General features: G+C 40.5%; 2 protein-coding genes and 1 pseudogene across 2 annotated transcripts; 2 read left to right on the top strand and 1 right to left on the bottom strand.

Moving 5' to 3' along the window:
• The first annotated feature begins 2,375 nt into the window (after positions 1-2,375).
• LOC149303400 (olfactory receptor 10A7-like) lies at positions 2,376-3,314 on the top strand. Its single transcript, XM_089480123.1, has one exon. It carries the CDS (start codon positions 2,376-2,378, stop codon positions 3,312-3,314), a length of 939 nt encoding a protein of 312 aa, XP_089336249.1.
• An 8,914-nt stretch (positions 3,315-12,228) lies between these two features.
• LOC149303399 (olfactory receptor 11A1-like) lies at positions 12,229-13,209 on the top strand. The gene has a single exon (XM_089480688.1). The coding sequence runs from the start codon at positions 12,229-12,231 to the stop codon at positions 13,207-13,209; it is 981 nt and encodes a 326-aa protein (XP_089336814.1).
• Positions 13,210-16,876: 3,667 nt separating this feature from the next.
• Positions 16,877-19,552, bottom strand: part of LOC149303393 (olfactory receptor 10A7-like) — a 45,079-nt pseudogene continuing 42,403 nt past the window's right edge.

Below are 19,552 nucleotides of genomic sequence, written 5' to 3'. Positions count from 1 at the left end.
GATATTATTGCATTATCATATTTTCATTGAAAATGGTTCTCATGCTAATATGAGCATTATTCAGTATATAGGCCATAGTCAGATTAGAGGTAAAGGTAAATGAAGGTTATAAAATGCATTTTTATTTTCTCATTTGAAAAATCATTTATAAACCAACACGTCATTTGACTAAGAGTCAAATATTTTGGGATTTCATTTTTTCAGTAAAAACTTTGGTTTTCAGAAATTGGCAAGAAGTCATTGGGCATAAAAACACTGGGTTTTGCTTGAATTTTAAAACAATCACAGAACAATGTGGGACATGTTTGAAAAATCTGAATACCACTATATAATCATTTTTACACTTTTACAATCCCGCAAAAGCTAGTCATTTAAAAGTGTTTTGTTGTGATAATCTGCAATAAAAATATGAAATTATGTTTGCATTGCTTTTTTAAAAAAAATATCAGTTTGAAATTTTACAGTTGAATTGGATTTTATAATATGCGATATTCTGAAATAGATTAAACATGAAAAAAAATAAACGTAAATCTGGCCATCTTGGGAGCAGACAGTGCAGAGAGCGGGGTTTCCATGTGCTTCTGGAAAATGCAGGTTTGAGCTGCTTTTTCCCTACCCTTCTCTTCTGCCCCAAGTCTCTAATGCCTCTTTCCCATTGTCAACACCACCTCTTCTTTCTTAGTGACAAAGAGTGTTCTTACAATTCAAACCAGAGAGAAACCCCATAGTTACAAAAGAGGTCTAAGACTGGTACAAAATAGGATGAGACTTTTGGAATGTGGGACTTTCTACTGAGAACTCTGTAACCATGCTGGCTTGGCTTGGACATTTTCCATCTTGGATTAAGTCAAGCCTCATTTTGAACGTTGAGACTTGAAATTTCTTTATCCCCACTAGGAAATTGTTTTGTTGACTGACAACAACCAGGGCTTAACTGTCTTGTCCACTTCTGCTGAATGAAGACCCTGCTATACTGACCCAAACTGGTACCCCCTCCCACACACACACACACACACCATTGGGAGGTATCCTGAAGCTTGCAGAGAAGTTGAGAAACCTATTTGGATTTCAAAGAGAGTAAATGTCTATCCGATTTGGATTTTTGTCCTGTATATGCAACCCCATTCTATGATCCTAGCCAGATCACATAAGAGCCATTTATTTATTTACAGGATATATACTCACTGAATAGAGTATTAAGCCACAAAGGCTCTCAGAACAGCTTACACATTGTTGATAGTTCCCTGCTCTCAGGCTGACACTGGAAAAAGGCATGACCCAAAGAGAGAAGGGAATGGCAATGGGGGAGAGGATCACGTCTATCAGATACTGGCAGTTCTTCTCTCCCTCCAAGGTCAGGGTGGTGCCAGTGGGAATGGATGGAGGGCCTTTCAGCTGCCTCTGGGTCTAGGCATCATGGCGCCTTGATCAGAACCCGAAGGGCACTTCACCTCTGCCCTTTTGAAAGCACGGTTTTGGGTGTGTTTTTTTAAAAAAACAAATCTTGCAGGAAATCATGTTTTGCCCCAGCCAAAGGTGTTCCTCTCACTTTCAGGAGATCACCTCCCAAATTAGGAAAAAGTGAAAACCACAGACACACAGAAAATCTTCCCTTTTGACCTGCTCTTCCCTCTTTGACCTGCCTCCCTGACTTTTGCTACTCCAATCATCTACGTTGAAGGGTGAGAAAAGTCATGTGTGTTTTAATCTGTAGTACTTTAAGTTTAGCTACACCCCTTCAGCCCTGCTTAGAAATGTTTTTAGTTTCTCTGCTGTTGTTCCTCTCTTTTACCTTGAGAAACAGCTTGTACTGACTAAAGCCTATCCTGCTGGTTTCTACTACTATATTTTTCTATTTTAAAATAAAGAAATAATTGTTTTTACTGTAAAATCAACTTGTCCTTCTACCCGATTTTTACCTGGAGTCATTCTGGTTAATTGCCCATTTTTAAAGCTACTAGCCTGCAAGGTCCTGCAGAGAGTTAGTGCCTAGGAGAGTTTTCCTCCAAACCAGTTAATGTCAGCACACAGCTCTTAACAATTCTCCATTTCCAGAGTCTTCTGTCTGTAAACTATTGTGTATTTCATTTCTTCATGGTTTTGCTTTTTGTACCTTAGATAGTTCATAATCCCAGATCTGAGATTTGATCCAAACTAAAGAATAGCACTTATTTCCCATTGAAACTGATCCACTAGGATTTCAATGGGACCTAAGGGTAATTAACCTAATGTGGACCTGAACTTTGGTTCATTGTAGTCCTTTTTTTTTAAAAGGACTTTGGAATGATTGCATAAATCAACAGCAACAACCATTATTAATATTTTGTTCTTTCCTTTCTTCCCCACCCCGCCCCAGAAGAAACTAAAATCTGTCAATGAATGTAACAGGAGAAGCTGAATTTGTCCTTCTGGGTCTAACGGATTATCCTGACCTGCAGGTGCCATTATTCATTTTCTTTCTGTTGCTTTATATAACAACAGTTGCTGGAAACATGCTCATTTTCACCATAATTTTGATAGATCCATTGCTTCACACACCAATGTATTTCTTTCTCAAGGTTTTGTCTTTTCTAGATATTTGTTATTCTTCCGTTACTCTTCCCCAAATGCTAGTAAATTTCCTTTCAGTGGAGAAGAAGATGTTGTTCATTGCTTGTGCCACACAAATGTTTTTCTTACTTTTCTTAGGAGCTTCAGAATGTTTCCTCTTAGCAGCTATGGCCTATGACCGTTACGTAGCCATATGCAAACCACTCAGGTACATGTCCATCATGAACAATACAGTTTGCATTTCTTTGACAGTCCTTTCATGGTTCATTGGGAACTTGGTCTCACTAATTCAGACTACTTGGGTGTTCACTTTGCCATTCTGTGGATCAAATAAAATTGATTATTTTTTCTGTGATATCCCACCACTAATTAAGCTTTCGTGCATTGACACCTCTTTATATGAAATCCAGCTCTTCACAGCTACCATCCTAGTTATTTTTACTCCTTTTTCCTTCATCCTGGTGTCATATTTCTTGATTATTTCCAACATCCTAAAGATGAAGTCAGCTGAGGGCCGTCGAAAAGCCTTTTCCACTTGCTCTTCTCACCTCATGGTGGTAACCTTGTACTATGGGAGTGGAAGCTTGATTTATCTAAGGCCAAAGTCTCTTCATGCACATGATAGCAACAAAGTGTTGGCTTTGATGTATACTGTCATCACACCCATGCTGAACCCAATTATCTACAGCCTAAGGAATAAGGAGGTCAATGGGGCAATCCAAAGGATGGTGAACAAGATATTTTTAAAACAGATAGTGCCCTGAATCCCATTGTTAATCCCATAGAATGGTTTAATTGAATCACTCAGATTTACGTAAGTGTTGACTCATTGCTGAACAATTGTTTCAATAGGTTTACACTAATGGCTAAAAGGATTCAGATGAATATCATGCCAATCCCCATTTAGAGATTATTGACCTGAATGGCTGAAGGCTAATCATATGATTAATAATAATATTAAGCAGGTCTTCTGGAATGAAATACTCGGCCATACAGCGGCCATTCCCATGTACCATGGACACGTTATGGATTATGTTTTTAGTTGTTTATTCATGTAATTTTAACTTGTTTAATTATTTATAAGGGAAGGATATTGTGTATATATTATTGTATGTTTTTAATATGCTGTACATGGCTTTGATTGTTTTTTTTACAAAAAGTGGGATAAAAATAAAAGTTTTATTTTTATTTATTTATTTATTAAGTAATGATTTCAATTGTCTCTGCTAAATGATTGCTACTGTTCAAGCATGACTGGATTTTACAAAACTGTATCTAAACCAATCCAGCAAGAAGATAGCATCACGAAATTCACATGATCGTTTGAAAATTTTAATCGATACACATACTGGAGTGATATTATAGAAACTTTTGTTTCTGGTGTAAATATAATTGTTAGTTCTTACTAACGGCAATTCCCTATGTGATTTCAGATGTTCTGATCATGAAAATTTGAGCTTGTTGTATGTAGTTTACACATCTACTAGCATAGTTCCAAATATAAACCAAATTAGTCTTTCTGCGATGGGCATAAACACATTTCTTTATATGTTTCCTTGAACTTTGGGTTTCTACCTGGCAGAAATTCCCTTTGATTCATGAATAAGTGTGAATATCCAATATATTATAGCTTCAGGAATCAGGGAAAATATTGATGCAATGCTGCTGTTTGGCTGTGTCTTTTCAATTACAGTTCTTCACTACCACTGAGTTCTTGGGAAGCAGAAAGAGTTGTTGGACTAGCAACTCTGTGAGGAAATAACCTTCAGTGCTCATTCCTAAAGGGAGGTCATCACACTAGGGGTGAATGTAAAGACACAAACAAAGTCCCTGTGGCTGGGATTTTAAAGTCAGTCCCTCATCTTCATCATGGCACTTGCTGTTTTGTTGACATCCTACCTAAGACTGAGGACAGTACATATAGCAGATGATTTCATCAGTAAAGACTAGAATTGATTGACTGATTGGTTGATTTATACAATCAATATTGGTTAACATCATGGTGGGGGGAGGCACTTCACCTACTCTGTACTGAATCACCTGCAAATAAATCGCTAATAGTTGGCAAGGAACAAGGCATCTCAAGAAAAGAAAACTAAATATAGCTGCCTGCCCTGAACTGATTGCTTTCAGAGCTACATAGATATCTTTTCACTGAACAAAAATCATGGCAAACAATGATATGGAGAAAGATTAGAGAACTGTTTTGCTCCCACTGAAATTTTGTTGGTCCTGATTCAGTCCATTAGTGCTTTACTGCAGGAATGGTCTCAACATAATAATAATAATAATAATAATAATAATAATAATAATAATAATAATATCCCGCCCCCCTACAAGATGCAATCGGGGCGGCTTACAAAAATTAAAAAACATACAATCCAAAACCCTCAATCCACCCCTTAAAATACAATTAAATAATGTAAGAATTAAAACATACTTGAGAATTAATACAATAAACAATAGACCATGACTAAGGTGAGGTCGGAGTTCAACAGTTAGATTTTTCTTCTAGTCGTTGGGGAACTATTCAGGAAAGGCCTGCTGGAATATAGCTTTTAAAAAACTGTTTAGGGTGGTAATTTGACGGATCTAGTCTGGCAGGCCATTCCACAATGGAAGTATTGTAAAGTTGCCCAGGAGGAAAGTAACAAAGCCACTGAAAAACAGAGTTGCTAAGTCCCATCCAATGGTAATTGATATCTAAGGTTGCTGAAAGTTCCAGCACAACCCCTCAAAATCCAGTACATGTTGCAAGCTGTCCACTAAGGTGACTGGGGGTACCTATTCCATAATCAGGCCTGAAGCCAGCTTGAAATGCATCTAGAAAATTGGCCTAAAATGACAGATGGTTTGCAATAAATGTTTCTTGGGGCAAAGTGGCATGACTGGCCACTTCGGACCATTTTTGTTCTGTGGACGATGAGATTCTAAAAAATCCAGCCATAAAACAAGTGCAGGAGTAGTGAAATTGGTCCAGAATAACCATTTGTGGTATCCCAGAGTCTTCTAGGGAAGTGACTAGACAAATTTGTATCTTTTTTGGGGTGATTGTGGGGGTGTACATGGTAAATATTGGATACAGGGGTTCATGCTGTCATGTAATGACTCAGGAACCTAGCCTTCCAGCTTCAGTATCCAATCTCCATTGTACTTAGGCCCAGAAGCTGATGAGAACCCCTTCCTCCAGATCCCAACTGCTACTCCTCTAGCCACAATAGAAGACTAGCAGTTAGACACACCTTCATCATACCAGGAACAGTTGGACTTAATTCTTTTCACCTGCCCTTTGCTGCTATCCATTTTTTCTTGTGTGTTTTGTTTTATTTAAATTGTAACCTTATAATTGTCTCTCTAACTGTAATTATAACTGTGAAATAGTCACTCCCAATATTGCACAATTAATGCCCAGTTTATAAAAATTGTTTAGAGAAAGGTACAAAGTAGCTGCTTCACTTCAGGAAGTCTTGAGGAGTATTAATTATTTGGATTAATTCCAATGCATTTTCTGGGGTTCTGAGAGACTGTTCCTTGATCACTCTGGGAAATGATTTACACTGAAGAATAGTTAAATGAGGATAGATGGGCTCTTTAGATTTATTCATTCGTAAATGTAGCAGTTCTATTAGCTACTTTAATTTTTTTATTCATAATTGTTCCATTTTCATAATGTAGAATACTGGCCAAAATTCAAGGGTGAAATCTCCTAATGCCAGTAGAAGCCTACTACTGCTTTCTTCACTTCTCCTGATGCAGTCCTGTGTAATGTATTTTCCTGACCTCTGGTACAAGATGTCAGAGTGCAATGGGAATTGCAGGTGTGATGGTTGTTATTATGTGCCTTCACGTCATTTCCAACTTATGCCAGCTCTATCATGTGATTTTCTTAGGAAGATTGGTCCAGAGGAGGTTTGCCATTTCCTTTCCCTGAGCCTGAGAGTGTGTGGCTAGCCCAAGGTCACTCAGTGGGTTTCATGGACAAGTAGGAAATTAAATCCTAGATCTCCAGAGTCATCGTCCAACACTCAAACCACCAGACGTAAAAGTACCTACAAATCTAGTAGAAGCAGCAGGACTGAGGTGAAGGATACCATTACATCATGACCGTAGCACAGGGGTTGGCAACGTGCGGCCCGCGGGCCGAATCCGGCCCGCCGAGGCCTTAGGACCAGCCCCAGCCCAGTTCTGCCACCGATTGCCGCCCCTATCCCAGCAGCCCCCGGGATAATCCTCCTTTTGGGGGCCCCCTGCCCGCCCCAGCCTGGTTCCCCCCAATCCCGGGACTTTAGGCCTCTTGCACAAGCGCGTGGGGCCTTTGGTGGCAGGCAAGGGGGGGGCAAGCAGCGAGCAAGGGGGAGCAAGTGGCATGCAAGGGGGAGCAAGTGGGGGCAAGCGGGGGCAAGGGGGGCAAGCAGTGGGCAAGCGGGGGCAAGGGGGCTAGCGGCGGGCAAGGGGGGGCACGCGGCGGGCAAGTGGTGGGCAAGGGGGAGCAAGCATGGGCAAGGGGGGCAATTGTCTATAGAAGCCTCAGAAACATGCATTTATATTAACATTTTTTAAAAAAAAATCAGCAAATATTTTTGCATGTCCTCCATTTTTTTAAAAAAGTGTCCTCCATTTGAAAATTTTGTTCTACATTTGTCCCGGTTTGGATGTCCTGACTTATGGCAACCCTATGCCCCTGCCACAGCTTCCGCGCCACTCCGGGCGCCATTTTGAAGGGCTCCAGCAGCCGCAGCGGGCCTGTATTGTATATGTTCCCATTTTGTTTTTTACTTCAAAATATGATGTGTGCAGTGTATGTAGGAATTATTTTTATTATTATTTTTATTTAATTTATTTAATTATTTAATTATTTATTTTTGGGCTTCGGCCCCCCAGTTGTCTGAGGGACAGCAACCCGGCCCCTGGCTCAAAAAGGTTGCCTACCCCTGCTCTAAGCAGTTTACAACTGTGAGCTAATTGCCCCCAACAAGCTGGGTACTCATTTTAGCAACCTCGGAAGGATGCCAGGCTGAGTCGACCCTGAGCCCCTGGCTGGGATTGAACTCACAACCTTGTGGTTCTTGAGTGAGTGGCTGCAGTACTGGCACTGCACCACCAAGGCTCCCTTATAAGCTATCCATAGGAAAATGAAAGGATGTTTCAGCTTATTTGTTTTCAATTTACTACAGAAATCATGACAAGGAAGAAAGTTCTCTTTACATTCCTCCTTTCAGCTTTTTCTACAGTGTTTCAGACTGATGTCTGTTGAATGAATATGGATCTGATCTTTCTGGGTGAAATCCTATGCTCACGTTGTTACCGAGTATGGTTTTATATAAAATTTTGGGTGCCATGCAGTCTGAAGCTAAGACCCCTGACTGACCCCACAACAAGCCGCCATTAACCTAAAGGCGAGCAGACCATGTAGCCAGCAGCCTTGCCAAGGCATGGTCCCAGGAAAAAGGTAGATTTAAACCTTTCAGAGGAAGTCTTTGGGAGTTGCAAAACCAGATTCACAGAGACCTCTACGAGGAAGACAATAGATGTGGTTTCCTTCTTAAATGAGCCAGTGATTAACTTAACGGCTCAGCCATCAAGGTATCTACTCTCCTGAAAAGTGTTAGACCTCTTGCATTGTGTAACCATTGTGTAGCTTTTGGCTTAGACAAAGCCCAAGCAATCAAGCCTTTGTCTCGCAGGCAAGCCATCGCCTGAGGGCAAGTTTAGCCCTATATAAGGTCCAGGTTTTCAGCCCTTCAGTGGGCTTGTTGAGCATTCCGATCCTGAGATTCCAAGAGCATCTTGCTCTGCTAAAATCACTTGAGTGAAGCCAAGCTCACTGTCACCAGGCCTCTAAGTTAGCTTTGCCTGCCAGGACTCAGCTCTTAAGCCACCGCGGCCACTCTTTCCTTTTCCCGTTCTCGCAGTCATGATCCACTATCCATCCTACATCTCATCCGGTTCCTTGGAGAAAACGGCTAAGGTAAATATTTCAAACAGTGCCTCTCTCTTCCTTCCTTTACTCCCCAAACTCACCCCTCCCTTGCTATAGCATTGCATGTGTGTGTGCGTGTGTGATCCCTTTTGTTGTGTGGCTTTAATAAATGGTCTTAGTTTAATTGCACCTCATTGGTATTCGAGTCTCTTTCTCTTGGGGGTGGACTAGGCAACCTCTGGTATACACATAGGGACACGATCCTGTGCGTGCGTTGTTAGGACATGCCTCTCATAATATTTCAGCTAATTAAAATTCCCCTAATTCGATCCTTCCTAACAATGTGCCTGGGAAGTCCCACTGTTTTCAATGGGGTTTACTTTTGAGGAGACTCTGTAGTGACACACATGTGTTCTTAAAAGAAATCCTCATCCAGGGTGATCCAGAGGGTGACTGCCATTCAGGAGGTAATCCAGAGGATGATCCCTGGTCTCTTCTGCAGCTATAGAACTGCAGTTCTGTGCTGTCTGGTTACTTGCTGCTTCCCATACCTCCTTGACCTGTTAACAGCCATAATAACATGCAAGTCTCGAAAACTGTTTTCAAGGAGCAGGAACAGGAGCAGCACAAATGTACATGTATGAATTCTTATTCTCTGCATGCCTTGACACAAACACCTAGACAACTTCAACAGAAAAGAAGAAACACTTAAAGTGAACAAAGTTTGACTACCAGTCCTGAAAAACAACAAAATCAAGACCCAGCAAAATGCTAATGAAGACCCAGCAAAATGCAAATGTAAACCAGCCAGGGTCAGAGGTTTTCCCAGCCGACAATGATTACTAGTCAAACACACACTAATCTTCCTTGCATATCCTCCCACCCTGAGATCTTGCCATTCATCACAGAACAATACACAGATTAACATGGAAATCATTTCTCCCAACCCAGGGTCACACAGTGGGATATGTGTGGGGTACACACACACCCCTACTCCACTCTCTTCCCTTCCAGCATTCTCTGAAGATGCCAGAGACACATCAGGAATAAACTCTTCTAGAATAGTACTTCAATTAATATTTATGAAGTAGAAATGCTAATATAGCCATAACAGAGATGGAATTCTTAGTTAATTTTATTCTTGAAAGAAGAAACTAGCAATTTCAGCAATTGTCTTCACATTTAAAACATTCTTCAAATTCAAAGCCTATGTAGTTTTCAAATTTTATTTGCTGTTTAATACCATCAACAAAAAAAGGAATCTATACAAGCCTCCCAAAAACTGAGGAGGTGCAGGTACAGAACACAGACAAAGGCAATTGTTGGTGTGGAGAAGGAAACAACTCATACTGGCCTATGTGGACCTATATGAAACTTCCATTTAACTCCTTGCCTCCCATCAATTAACCAGATTGCCTTTTATTGGTCGGCTTTCCTAATCTAAACCAGAGCCAAAGAAGCCGTTCACCCTTCTGAGAAAAAGAAAAACCCCTGATGCCTGCAACATGGTGAAATGTTGCCTCACTTCAACTGCAGCTGCAATCCACAAACTGTTGCTTCCTGTACATCAGAGAACACACTTCATGGCTCCACATCCCATTGTGAATTGGAGGAGGAGGAATTCAAAATTTCCTTGGCTACATCTCCACTACAGATATAATGCAGTTTAACACAGTTTTAACTGTCATGGCTCAATGCTATGGAATACAGTGGATGTGTAGTTTGTTGTGGCACCAGAGCTCTCCAAGAGAAAAGGCTAAATAGCCCACAAAATTACAAAACCAAGAATTACATAGCATTGAGCCACAGCAGTTAAAGTAGTGTCGAACTATTATTTCTGTAGTACAGATGCACCCCTAGTAATTTATAATAATCATTTATTTTAGTAATTAATATTAGTAACTTATAATTTATAAAACAGTGTCAAGTTGCATCTTCATACAGATGATACAGTATTACTCTAGATTCCACTAAGGCAATTTTATTTTTCAAATCCTGTGCCGGTCACTAATGGTGAGTTTGACTTAGAACTCTTCTCCACAGCTGGCACAAACAGCTCTGATGCTGTTGTTATAATGAAGCCTTTGGGACATTCCCTGGAGCATCTTACAAAACATATATCCTAGGGAGGTCTTATTGCAGCACTATTTTCTGGATACAAACTCCTACATAACCTTCTGGCTGCATAAAGGATCTGAAACCTTCACTGAGGCATCTCACTTTTAAATAAACCACAAAAACTTTGTGGTTTATTTATTTTTATACTTTTTCTCTCTCTTTTGGTTGCAATAAAATACATAAATAGGAAAAGCAACAGAGCAATACCACAATCTGCCTTCAATTGCATTGGCTGAGGCAAACACTCAGAATTAGTCATTTTTGTTGTTACACAACTGGCAACAATTTAATGGACAAAAGATTTTTAAAAATTATTTTGCAAGGTAAGCCATGCATAAGTAAAGAAAACCATTTTTAATTTGAAAGCTTCCAAAATGCATAAAGAAATGTTCTTTTCTTTCTTTCTTTCTTTCTTTCTTTCTTTCTTTCTTTCGTTTCCATGTTTTATTGTTATTGTTATTTTTTTGTTATTATGCTCCCATGTTTTCAACCTCACCTGAATTTCAGACCTCTAGGCAAATTCACAGACTGGCACAGAACCTGATGATAAACTTCTGATATGTGTTACTCGCGTGTATGTGTGTGTTAAGTATTATTACTGCACTTTGTTTTAAAAGCATTTAAATGCTACAAATGTTTTAAGGAAATCTTGGAAATTTACTTTTAAGAAGGAAAATATTCTGAAATTGAATTAATACACAGAAAAACAACCTGCTTCTGCTGATTTTTGGATGACTTCATTGTTTCACTATATTCATTCTTTTGAAACAGAGCTTTCCAAGTGTTGATTTTAAAGCCATTAATTTAAGATGTAGATTATTCAGATAATTTTTAAGATACCCCAGTGCTTAAACATCTGATATTATCTTTAAGTAAATTAAGTACAATTAAGTAAAATCTCATTTTGGGAGAAATATAAATCCAATAAATAAATAAAATATATTTGAAACCCACTATTAAAAGTAGACATTTTTATTGTTTAGACAAGGAGATAGATACAGACCATCAGATGCCCAGGAGCCTTTGTTCAGTAGTCAACTGTTTCACAACTCATTGATTATTTCTTGTACAAAATTAGTGAAAAGTTGCATTTCTCTTTTAATAGACTTATCAACATATGCCCATCTTATTGGATTCCATACATATCTTTAAGTCTGGAATAAAGCTTTGTCCTGAAATTGATTTTGTTGTTGCTGTTGCTGCTGAGAACTGGGGCTGTACATTTTCTGAGCAGAAAAATCAAGACCCTTGCTGATCTTCCATTTAGTCCATTTATTTAAGGTAAGCAACAGAACATAGCCCATGAGGATCCAGCTGTCATGAAGCCTTTTTTATTATTATTGGCAAAGAATGAAATGTACTCTATGAATATGAATGAGCAAAGATTGACTTCTTATCTCTTGGTATTTCACAGTTGAACATAATTTACTGAAAAGTATTCCATCTGAGGTGATATTTATGCAATAAGTCGCTGCTTGATGCTGGATTCCTGAAGGAATGGCTGTGAGCACACTGAGAGAAGCAATATGACACTTCAGATACGCATGGAATAATAGCGGTGGTGTTGGAAGTAAGAAACATTCAGACTAAAATTTTCTAAAACAAATCCATTGAACCCACATACATTTTTGGTAGTGAAAATGAATGCTGGAAGAAGAAATGCAACTGTTGTCACAGAATTTATCCTTCTGGGTTTTGGACATTTTCCTGAGCTTTATATCCTTTCTTTCCCAACATTTTTAGTTATCTACATTGCAGCCATGCTAGAAAATCTCCTCATTGTTGTTTTAGTTATCTCTGATCAGCATCTTCATACACCCATGTACTTCTTTCTGGGGAACTTGTCCTGCATGGAGATTTGGTACATCTCAATTATACTGCCCAGGATGTTAGCCAATTCTTTTTCCTTAGAGAACACTATTTCCTTCAGTGGCTGCCTTACACAATTCTTTTTCTTTGGCTTCTTGCTAGGTACAGAGTGTTGCCTCTTGTCAGTGATGTCTTATGATCGATATGTAGCCATATGCAGACCACTACATTATAAAACCCATATGACTAACAGAAGATGTCTCTCATTAATGGTGGGTTCTTGGCTGAGTGGATTTCTTGGAAGCACATTAATAACAACTTTGTTTCTGCAGTCTGCTTTCTGTGGCCCCAATGAAATAGATCATTTCTTTTGTGATTTTGTCCCCTTGGTAAAACTTCTGTGTAGTGACCCTTCCATAATTGCTTTACTAACCTTCCTCCTCTCCTTTATATTCACTTTGCCTCTTTTTCTACTGACTTTGTCATCCTACATTTGTATCATATTCACCATCTTAAGAATCCCATCTGCTACTGGAAGGCAAAAGGCCTTCTCCACATGTTCTTCTCATCTTATTGTAGTGACAATTTTCTATGGAAGTATAATAATTGTGTATCAGATCCCAAAGAACAGTACTCTGGATGATTTGAACAAAATCTTCTCTCTTTGTTACACTATATTGAACCCGATGATTAATCCTCTCATATACAGCCTGAGGAACAGAGAGGTAAAGGAGTCCCTTAAGAAAGCACTCTGCAGAAATATGTATTTGTCATCAAAACCAAAATTAATTTTAGGTAGCTCTAATTTATGAGTGTAATAAGCAGCATAAACATCCCTGTCCAGCCACGATACAAGTAGGTATCATGTGCAACCAGATGCTTAAGACAGTGAATGAGCATGGGAGTTCCCACCTCTATAAGTGATGTGAAAACTCAATTATGCTCAGATCATAACTGGATTACAAATTGGGAGTGTAACAATCACTGAATAGAAACAAATACACAGTTTTGTGCATGCATTTTTTTGAGAATGTACTTATGAATTGCAGCATGTTGGTGAGGAAAACAAGCAGCATGTTTCCTAGATTCAATCCTGAAGCCCTCGGTGATCAATGATAAGTGATCCCAGTAACCTCAAATAATCTCCAGGGAAAAAAATGTTAGGACAGTGGAAATTAGGAGTGGGGAACAAGAGATGAACAGACAGAGAACCAGCAGGACAGTGCCATCTTAAGCCCATGCCAAGGTATACATTTCTGAAAATTCAATTTTTAAATTTCACGTACACACCACTATCAAATCAGAGGAAGATTCCACATCAGTTCCTTTGCATGGATCCATATATAGCTTTATTTAGAGCATAGTCATTGAAATCAGGTTTAATACTTTAATTTCTGAAACCAGAAACTATTACCTTGATATGCACAACATAGTTGAAAGTAGCTGCAGTAGGCACAGTACCAGCCAACACTAATCCAGAAACCACCACTTTTTGAGTCACACAGTTGAAGGGGAAATGCAATTGGGGATTATCTCTGTATGATATATGGTGGATGTGTCAATTTGCATGTGATTTCTGGTCACAGATATGACAAATGGGATATGTCATCCTTGTTTTAATATTTTTTGGATTGTTTTAATATGACAGATGCTTACACATTATGAAGAAAACAAGATTAATGTTTGCCGGTCTCATAACAAAGGATGGCTAACAGGCTTACCTGGCAAGCCACGTTGCCGCCGGTGAGGCCACGCCTACATCGTTCTGGGGCCTGTGGGGCCTTGGCATGCCCCAGAATGCCTTGCTGGGTGGCCGAGGCACACAATTGGCTGCTTTGGGGGCCGGGGAGTGACTTCCAGTGGAGAGGCCACTCCTGCCACTTGGAGGACCTCTCGTTGGTTGCTCCTTCCAGTCCTCCAAGGCAGCTGAATGGCGTTGCCTTGGAGGGGGAGGAACAATGTCATCCCAGCCTTTCCCCTAGCCTGGACCTATATAAGACCATGTGGCCCAGTGTTCGGGGCCATTTTAGCTTGGCTCCCCAGCCACCCTCCCTAGGGTTGGTGTTTTGCTAGTCACAACCGGGGGCGGCAGCATAGGCCAGGATCTGGGGGGAGTGGTCTCCAGGGCTGCAGAGCATTGGAGTGGGAGTCCTTGGGGACCTGGGTACGCTGAGCGGATACGTTATGGCCATTGCGGGGGCCATAACATTATTGCGTGGCCCGGTGACTAGGGGCTCGTGGAAGTACATGCAATCGGCTGGTTTCTAGATGGCGTTCCATAGTCCGTAGGTCATCCCGATGTCAGGCCTGGCTCAGGCCGTTGCGGTTATCAAACAACCGGGGTGTTGTTCGATTTTCCAGATCCTGACCTCATGCTATGTACCAACCCTATTCTGTTTGCTGCTTGCTTTAATAAAATTGTGGCCTTTCTTCCAGCTATGTCTATGTGTTTATTGTGGCGGCGCCCCTCCCAGGCAATTGCTAAATTAATTTCGGTAAAGTGCTGGAAACAATTGCAACCATAAACTAGAATGGATAGTTGTTTAAGCTGTTTATAGCAGAAATGGTTTGTATAATTAAAATAAAAATAGATTTTTTAAAAAAAAACAATGTATCTATATACGCTATATTCTATATACACACTGCACTCTGATTGTCATTGAACTTTATACTTCACTCCTTTAAAGTAAATGCATATAAGATTGCATCTTGAGTAATATTTTGCATCAAGTGGAAAACTGGACTTACACATATGAATTTCTAGTTATATATCTAGTGCTTTTTTGTATTTCACATGAGTTAAATAACTCTCCATTCACTATTATTCATGCAGTTTGTGATGAACATATTGGTAATTGATCTTGGATCTGATACTATTGATGCCAAAAGAAGAAATAAGTTCACCACAAGAATTTTTTTTGCAAGATGAAAGAGACCATCAGATTTTGAATCTCAAAAATCAGGAATGGCCTTCCACAATCTTCGCAATACCCATTCTTAGAGCTTCCTTGACATGCTTGTTTTTCAGGCTATATATGAGGGGGTTGGCTAGGGGAGGCAGAACTGTGTAGAAAAGAGAAAATATTCTTTTCATAATTCTTCTGGTTTCCATTTTTGGTATAAAATATAAAATAGCATTAGGTTCATAGAAAATAGAAACTACAATCAGGTGAAAAGAGCCTGTTGAAAAGGCATTTTGCTGCTTGGCAGTTGATGGGATTTTCAGAATGGCAGAAATTATTTATACATAGGATATCATTGTCAAAAGTGACTACAGGAAAGTGTTCCCAGTTCAGATGCATCACAGTAAAAATATCATTGGGACAACAATAGTGTAGTCCTTCTACGACCAAAAGCAAATATAGGGAGGGAAACACAATAGTATTGATGCAAGATCTACTTGCTAAAGGGAAACACAACTTGTCATTCATAAGAGTTGTATAATGCAGAGGTCTATATATTTCTAAGAAGCGGTCATAAGACATTACAGAAAGGAGATAGCACTCTGTAGCTACTAGGAAAGAGAAGATATAAAACTGTGTAATACATCCCTTGATGGAGATGCTTTTGTCTCCTGTAACCAGACTGGCCAGCATCTTGGGCAGGATGGTTGAGCTGTATAGAATCTCCAAACATGACAAGTTCTTCAAAAAGAAGTACATGGGTATGTGGAGCTGCTGACCAGTCACTATCAGAAGAATGGTCAGCAAGTTGGCATTCAGTTGTCAACATGCAGATGATGAAAAGCACAAAGACCATGTAGGTCTACAGAGAATTTAGCTACCCTAAACCCTGACTTATTTGATGCCCTAGACCAGACATTTTACTTCTATGTTTTGTCTAACTGTGCTTTGGACTTCAGCAGATGAATTTAGGAATGGGTGAGAATTTTGTTCCAGGTCTCCCCCCCCCCCCCCAAAAATTGCATCTTAAAAAAATCAAATGTAGGAGATAAAGATCATGAAAAGTGACCCATCCCTGTTTGGGTTTGTTTCTTCTTCTTGGATATTTAATTCACATTATTAGTTGTTCCAGAACTGTCCATGCCTTGGTGAATACATTTCTGGCCATAAGACATTTAATGTTGCTGTTGTTCTGTGCCATCAAGTCATTTCTGATTTAAGGTCACCCTAAAATGAATTTATACTGGGTTTTTCTGAGGCTGAGTGGGGTGGACACTGATCTCCAGAGACGTGGTCCAGTGCTCAAACCATTACACCACACTGGATTTCTGCAAAACTGGGGCCTATATATTTATAGACAAACTGACATTAAAAATTGCTTTTCAACACAATCATACAAGCACCCTATTTTCTATGTAATTTTTTTTACTATATTGAAATAAATGCATGAGCATAGTAAGAATTTAAAAAAGGAAACAAACCGGGAAATTTGACAGTAATCATCAATACAAAACATCAGTAGCTGTTCAGAATAGCAGCAATTCCAAAATAATGACAGCTCTGACTCATGTGTGCCTTAATCCCCATGAAGAAATATTTTCCTTTCTTCTGTCTTTTTCTTAAGGGCTCCTTGTACCTCTTTGTTCCTTATACTATAGATAGCAGGGTTCAGCATGGGTGTGACAGTTGTATATATCAGTGAAATAACTTTGCTTGTGCCCTCAGAAAAGATGTATTTGGGCTTTGTGTAAATGAAGCTGCTAACCCCATAGTACAATATTACCACCACAATCTGTGAGGAGCAAGTAGAGAAGGTTTTCCACTTGCCCACATCTGAGGTCATCAATAGAATGGAAGAGATTATTAGGATATAGGAGATAAGGATAAGAATAAAAGGAGTGACAATAACCAGCACGGTGGCTGTCAATAACTGAATCTCAAACATAGAAGTATCAGCACAAGAAAGCTTAAGCAGTGGGGGGATATCACAAAAGAAATAATCTATCTTGTTGGACCCACATAATGGGAGATTGAACACCCAGATTGTTTGCACTAAAGACACTAGATTTCCAAAAACCACTGAAAGCAAGGAGAATGATTGGCAGACTATTTGATTCATGTGGACCATATATTTCAGTGGGTTGCATATGGCCATATGCCATAACTGCCAAGAGAATGCACTGTGTAGACTCTAGGAAAATCAAGAAGTACATCTGAGCAGCACAGCCAGTATAGGAAATGCTTCTGTCCTCCATTAACAAGTTCAACAGAATCTTGGGGATGGTAACTGAAGTATAAGACAATGTCCAGAATTGATACTTCTCCTAGTAACTCAATTTTAAAGCTGGCATACAAATCAGCTCTTATCTGTGATAATCTTGACTCTCAAGATGCCTTGGTATTTTAAACTTGGTAACTAACCAACCTCAGGTATTACGGAATAATCCAATTTGTCATAATTTCTACGTCCAGACTCACTGTCCCTTCGGCTATTGAGACAGTCATGGGCCAGAATGTTAAACATTCTACCCCTTTCATATCTTTTCTTCTCAGCCATTTTAGCAAAAGAAATGTTTAGTCTGTTGCTAAGATACACTAGATTCCAGAGGAGCCATAAAGGCCTAATGTTCTCTCTAGGAATCTCTAGGTCCTCCAGGGCAACTCTGTGGTCAGCGTCCAACAGACACTGAGCAAGACTCCTCTGCCCAGCCGGCACAATCTCTTCCCCTCTCTCTTTCTTCTGGAAATGAAGAGGATGCATGTCTCACATGCCTCCCCTTGCCACCGGACTCCACCGAGAGCTGCGTTTGCTGCCGGGTGGTTCTCCTCGGGTTGTCAGAGGTGCGCAGCTGCGCACCAGCCCGGGGAGGCTGCCCACGGACTGTTTGTTTGGACTCCATTCTCCGTTTGCATCTCGGCAGTGGCTCTGGTGAGCCAAGTTTGGGACAGCTAGGGGGAAGGCGGAGAGAGGGGCGTGTCGGGGCAGCGGCACGCTTAAAGCCAGCTTGCCTGGTCTCCTACTCCGTCATGCCTCCCCTTGCCACCGGACTCCACCGAGAGCTGCGTTTGCTGCCGGGCGGTTCTCCTCTTAAAGTCTAGGATGCGTGTCTGACTCTGCCTGGCTTCTCTCCACTGTATAACAAACTCCAGGAGAACATGGTTACTTCCACCTAAGGATCCCACCACTTGCACCCCATTAACCAAGTCATCCTTGTTGGTTAGGATCAGATCCAAAATAGCTGACCCCCTTGTTGCCTCTTCCACCTTTTGGACCATGAAATTGTCTTCCAGGCAAGTGAGGAATTTGCTAGACCTTGTGGATTTGGCCGTTTGACTTCCAGCAAATACCAGGAAAGTTGAAGTCACCCATCACTATTACATCTCTCCTTTCTGAGTGTCTGGTCATCTGTTCTAGAAATGCATCATCCAATTCCTCAGTCTGACTTAGGGGTCTGTAGTAGACTCCCACCATAACATCCTTGTTGTTTCCCTGCCCTTTAATTTTTATCCAGATGCTCTCCACCTGGCTTCCAGGATTGATGTCCTGGATCTCTTCACAGGTGTAAATGTCCCTGACATATAGGACTATTCCTCCTCCTTTCCTGTTTGGCCTGTTTCTCTTGAAAAGGTTATACCCCTCAAGCTCCCTCCTGCAGCCTCCTCCTTCCCTTCCTCTTGGGACGCCTGGGTCCTTCCTCTCTCCCCGTTGCCACAATAGACAGGGCCCCTGGAGCCCTCTTGGACCCTTGAAAGGCCATGCCACACGCCACCAGAGCCCCCTGGTCCAGCAAGGGCCTGTCTTCCTCTGGGGTCTTTGGTAGCTTGGAGCGGCTATGCCAGGTTGAGCCCCCCTTCTCCAAAATGCTTGGGGGACCAAAGTGTTTGGGGTTTTGGAATATTTGTGGCTGCATAGTGAGATGTCTTGGCCTAAAGTCTGGACACAAAATGCATTTAGGTTTGACCTTATACACATAGCCTGAAGGTAATTTCACGCACAATATTTTTTGATAGTTTTGTGCATGAAACCAAGTTTGTGTACATGAACCCTCAGAAAGCAAAGGTGCCTCTCTCTTGGTTTTGGATTTTGGAGTATTTTTGATTTCAAAATTCCAGATAAGGAAGACTGTCCCTAAGGAGCAGCCTAAAGCTGCCCCTTTTAATGCCGGATCAGGGCCGTGGCAACTACATGCTGCTGCCACAATCTCTACTTTCCGCAGCGCAAAAAGGAGCTGCAAAAAGTGGCTCCTTTTTG

This window comes from Sceloporus occidentalis, unplaced genomic scaffold, assembly GCF_023333645.1.
Source record: "Sceloporus occidentalis isolate IW3139 unplaced genomic scaffold, rSceOcc1.0.p SCAF_14, whole genome shotgun sequence".
Classification (NCBI taxonomy): Eukaryota; Metazoa; Chordata; class Lepidosauria; order Squamata; family Phrynosomatidae; genus Sceloporus; species Sceloporus occidentalis.
The sequence above is the reverse complement of the archived record's forward strand: the minus strand, read 5'-3'. Positions and strand labels throughout refer to the sequence as shown.

Coding starts and splice junctions, on each gene's coding strand:
- LOC149303400 (XM_089480123.1), top strand. CDS start 2,376: ATGAATGTAACAGGAGAAGCTGAATTTGTCCTTCTGGGTCTAACGGAT.
- LOC149303399 (XM_089480688.1), top strand. CDS start 12,229: ATGAATGCTGGAAGAAGAAATGCAACTGTTGTCACAGAATTTATCCTT.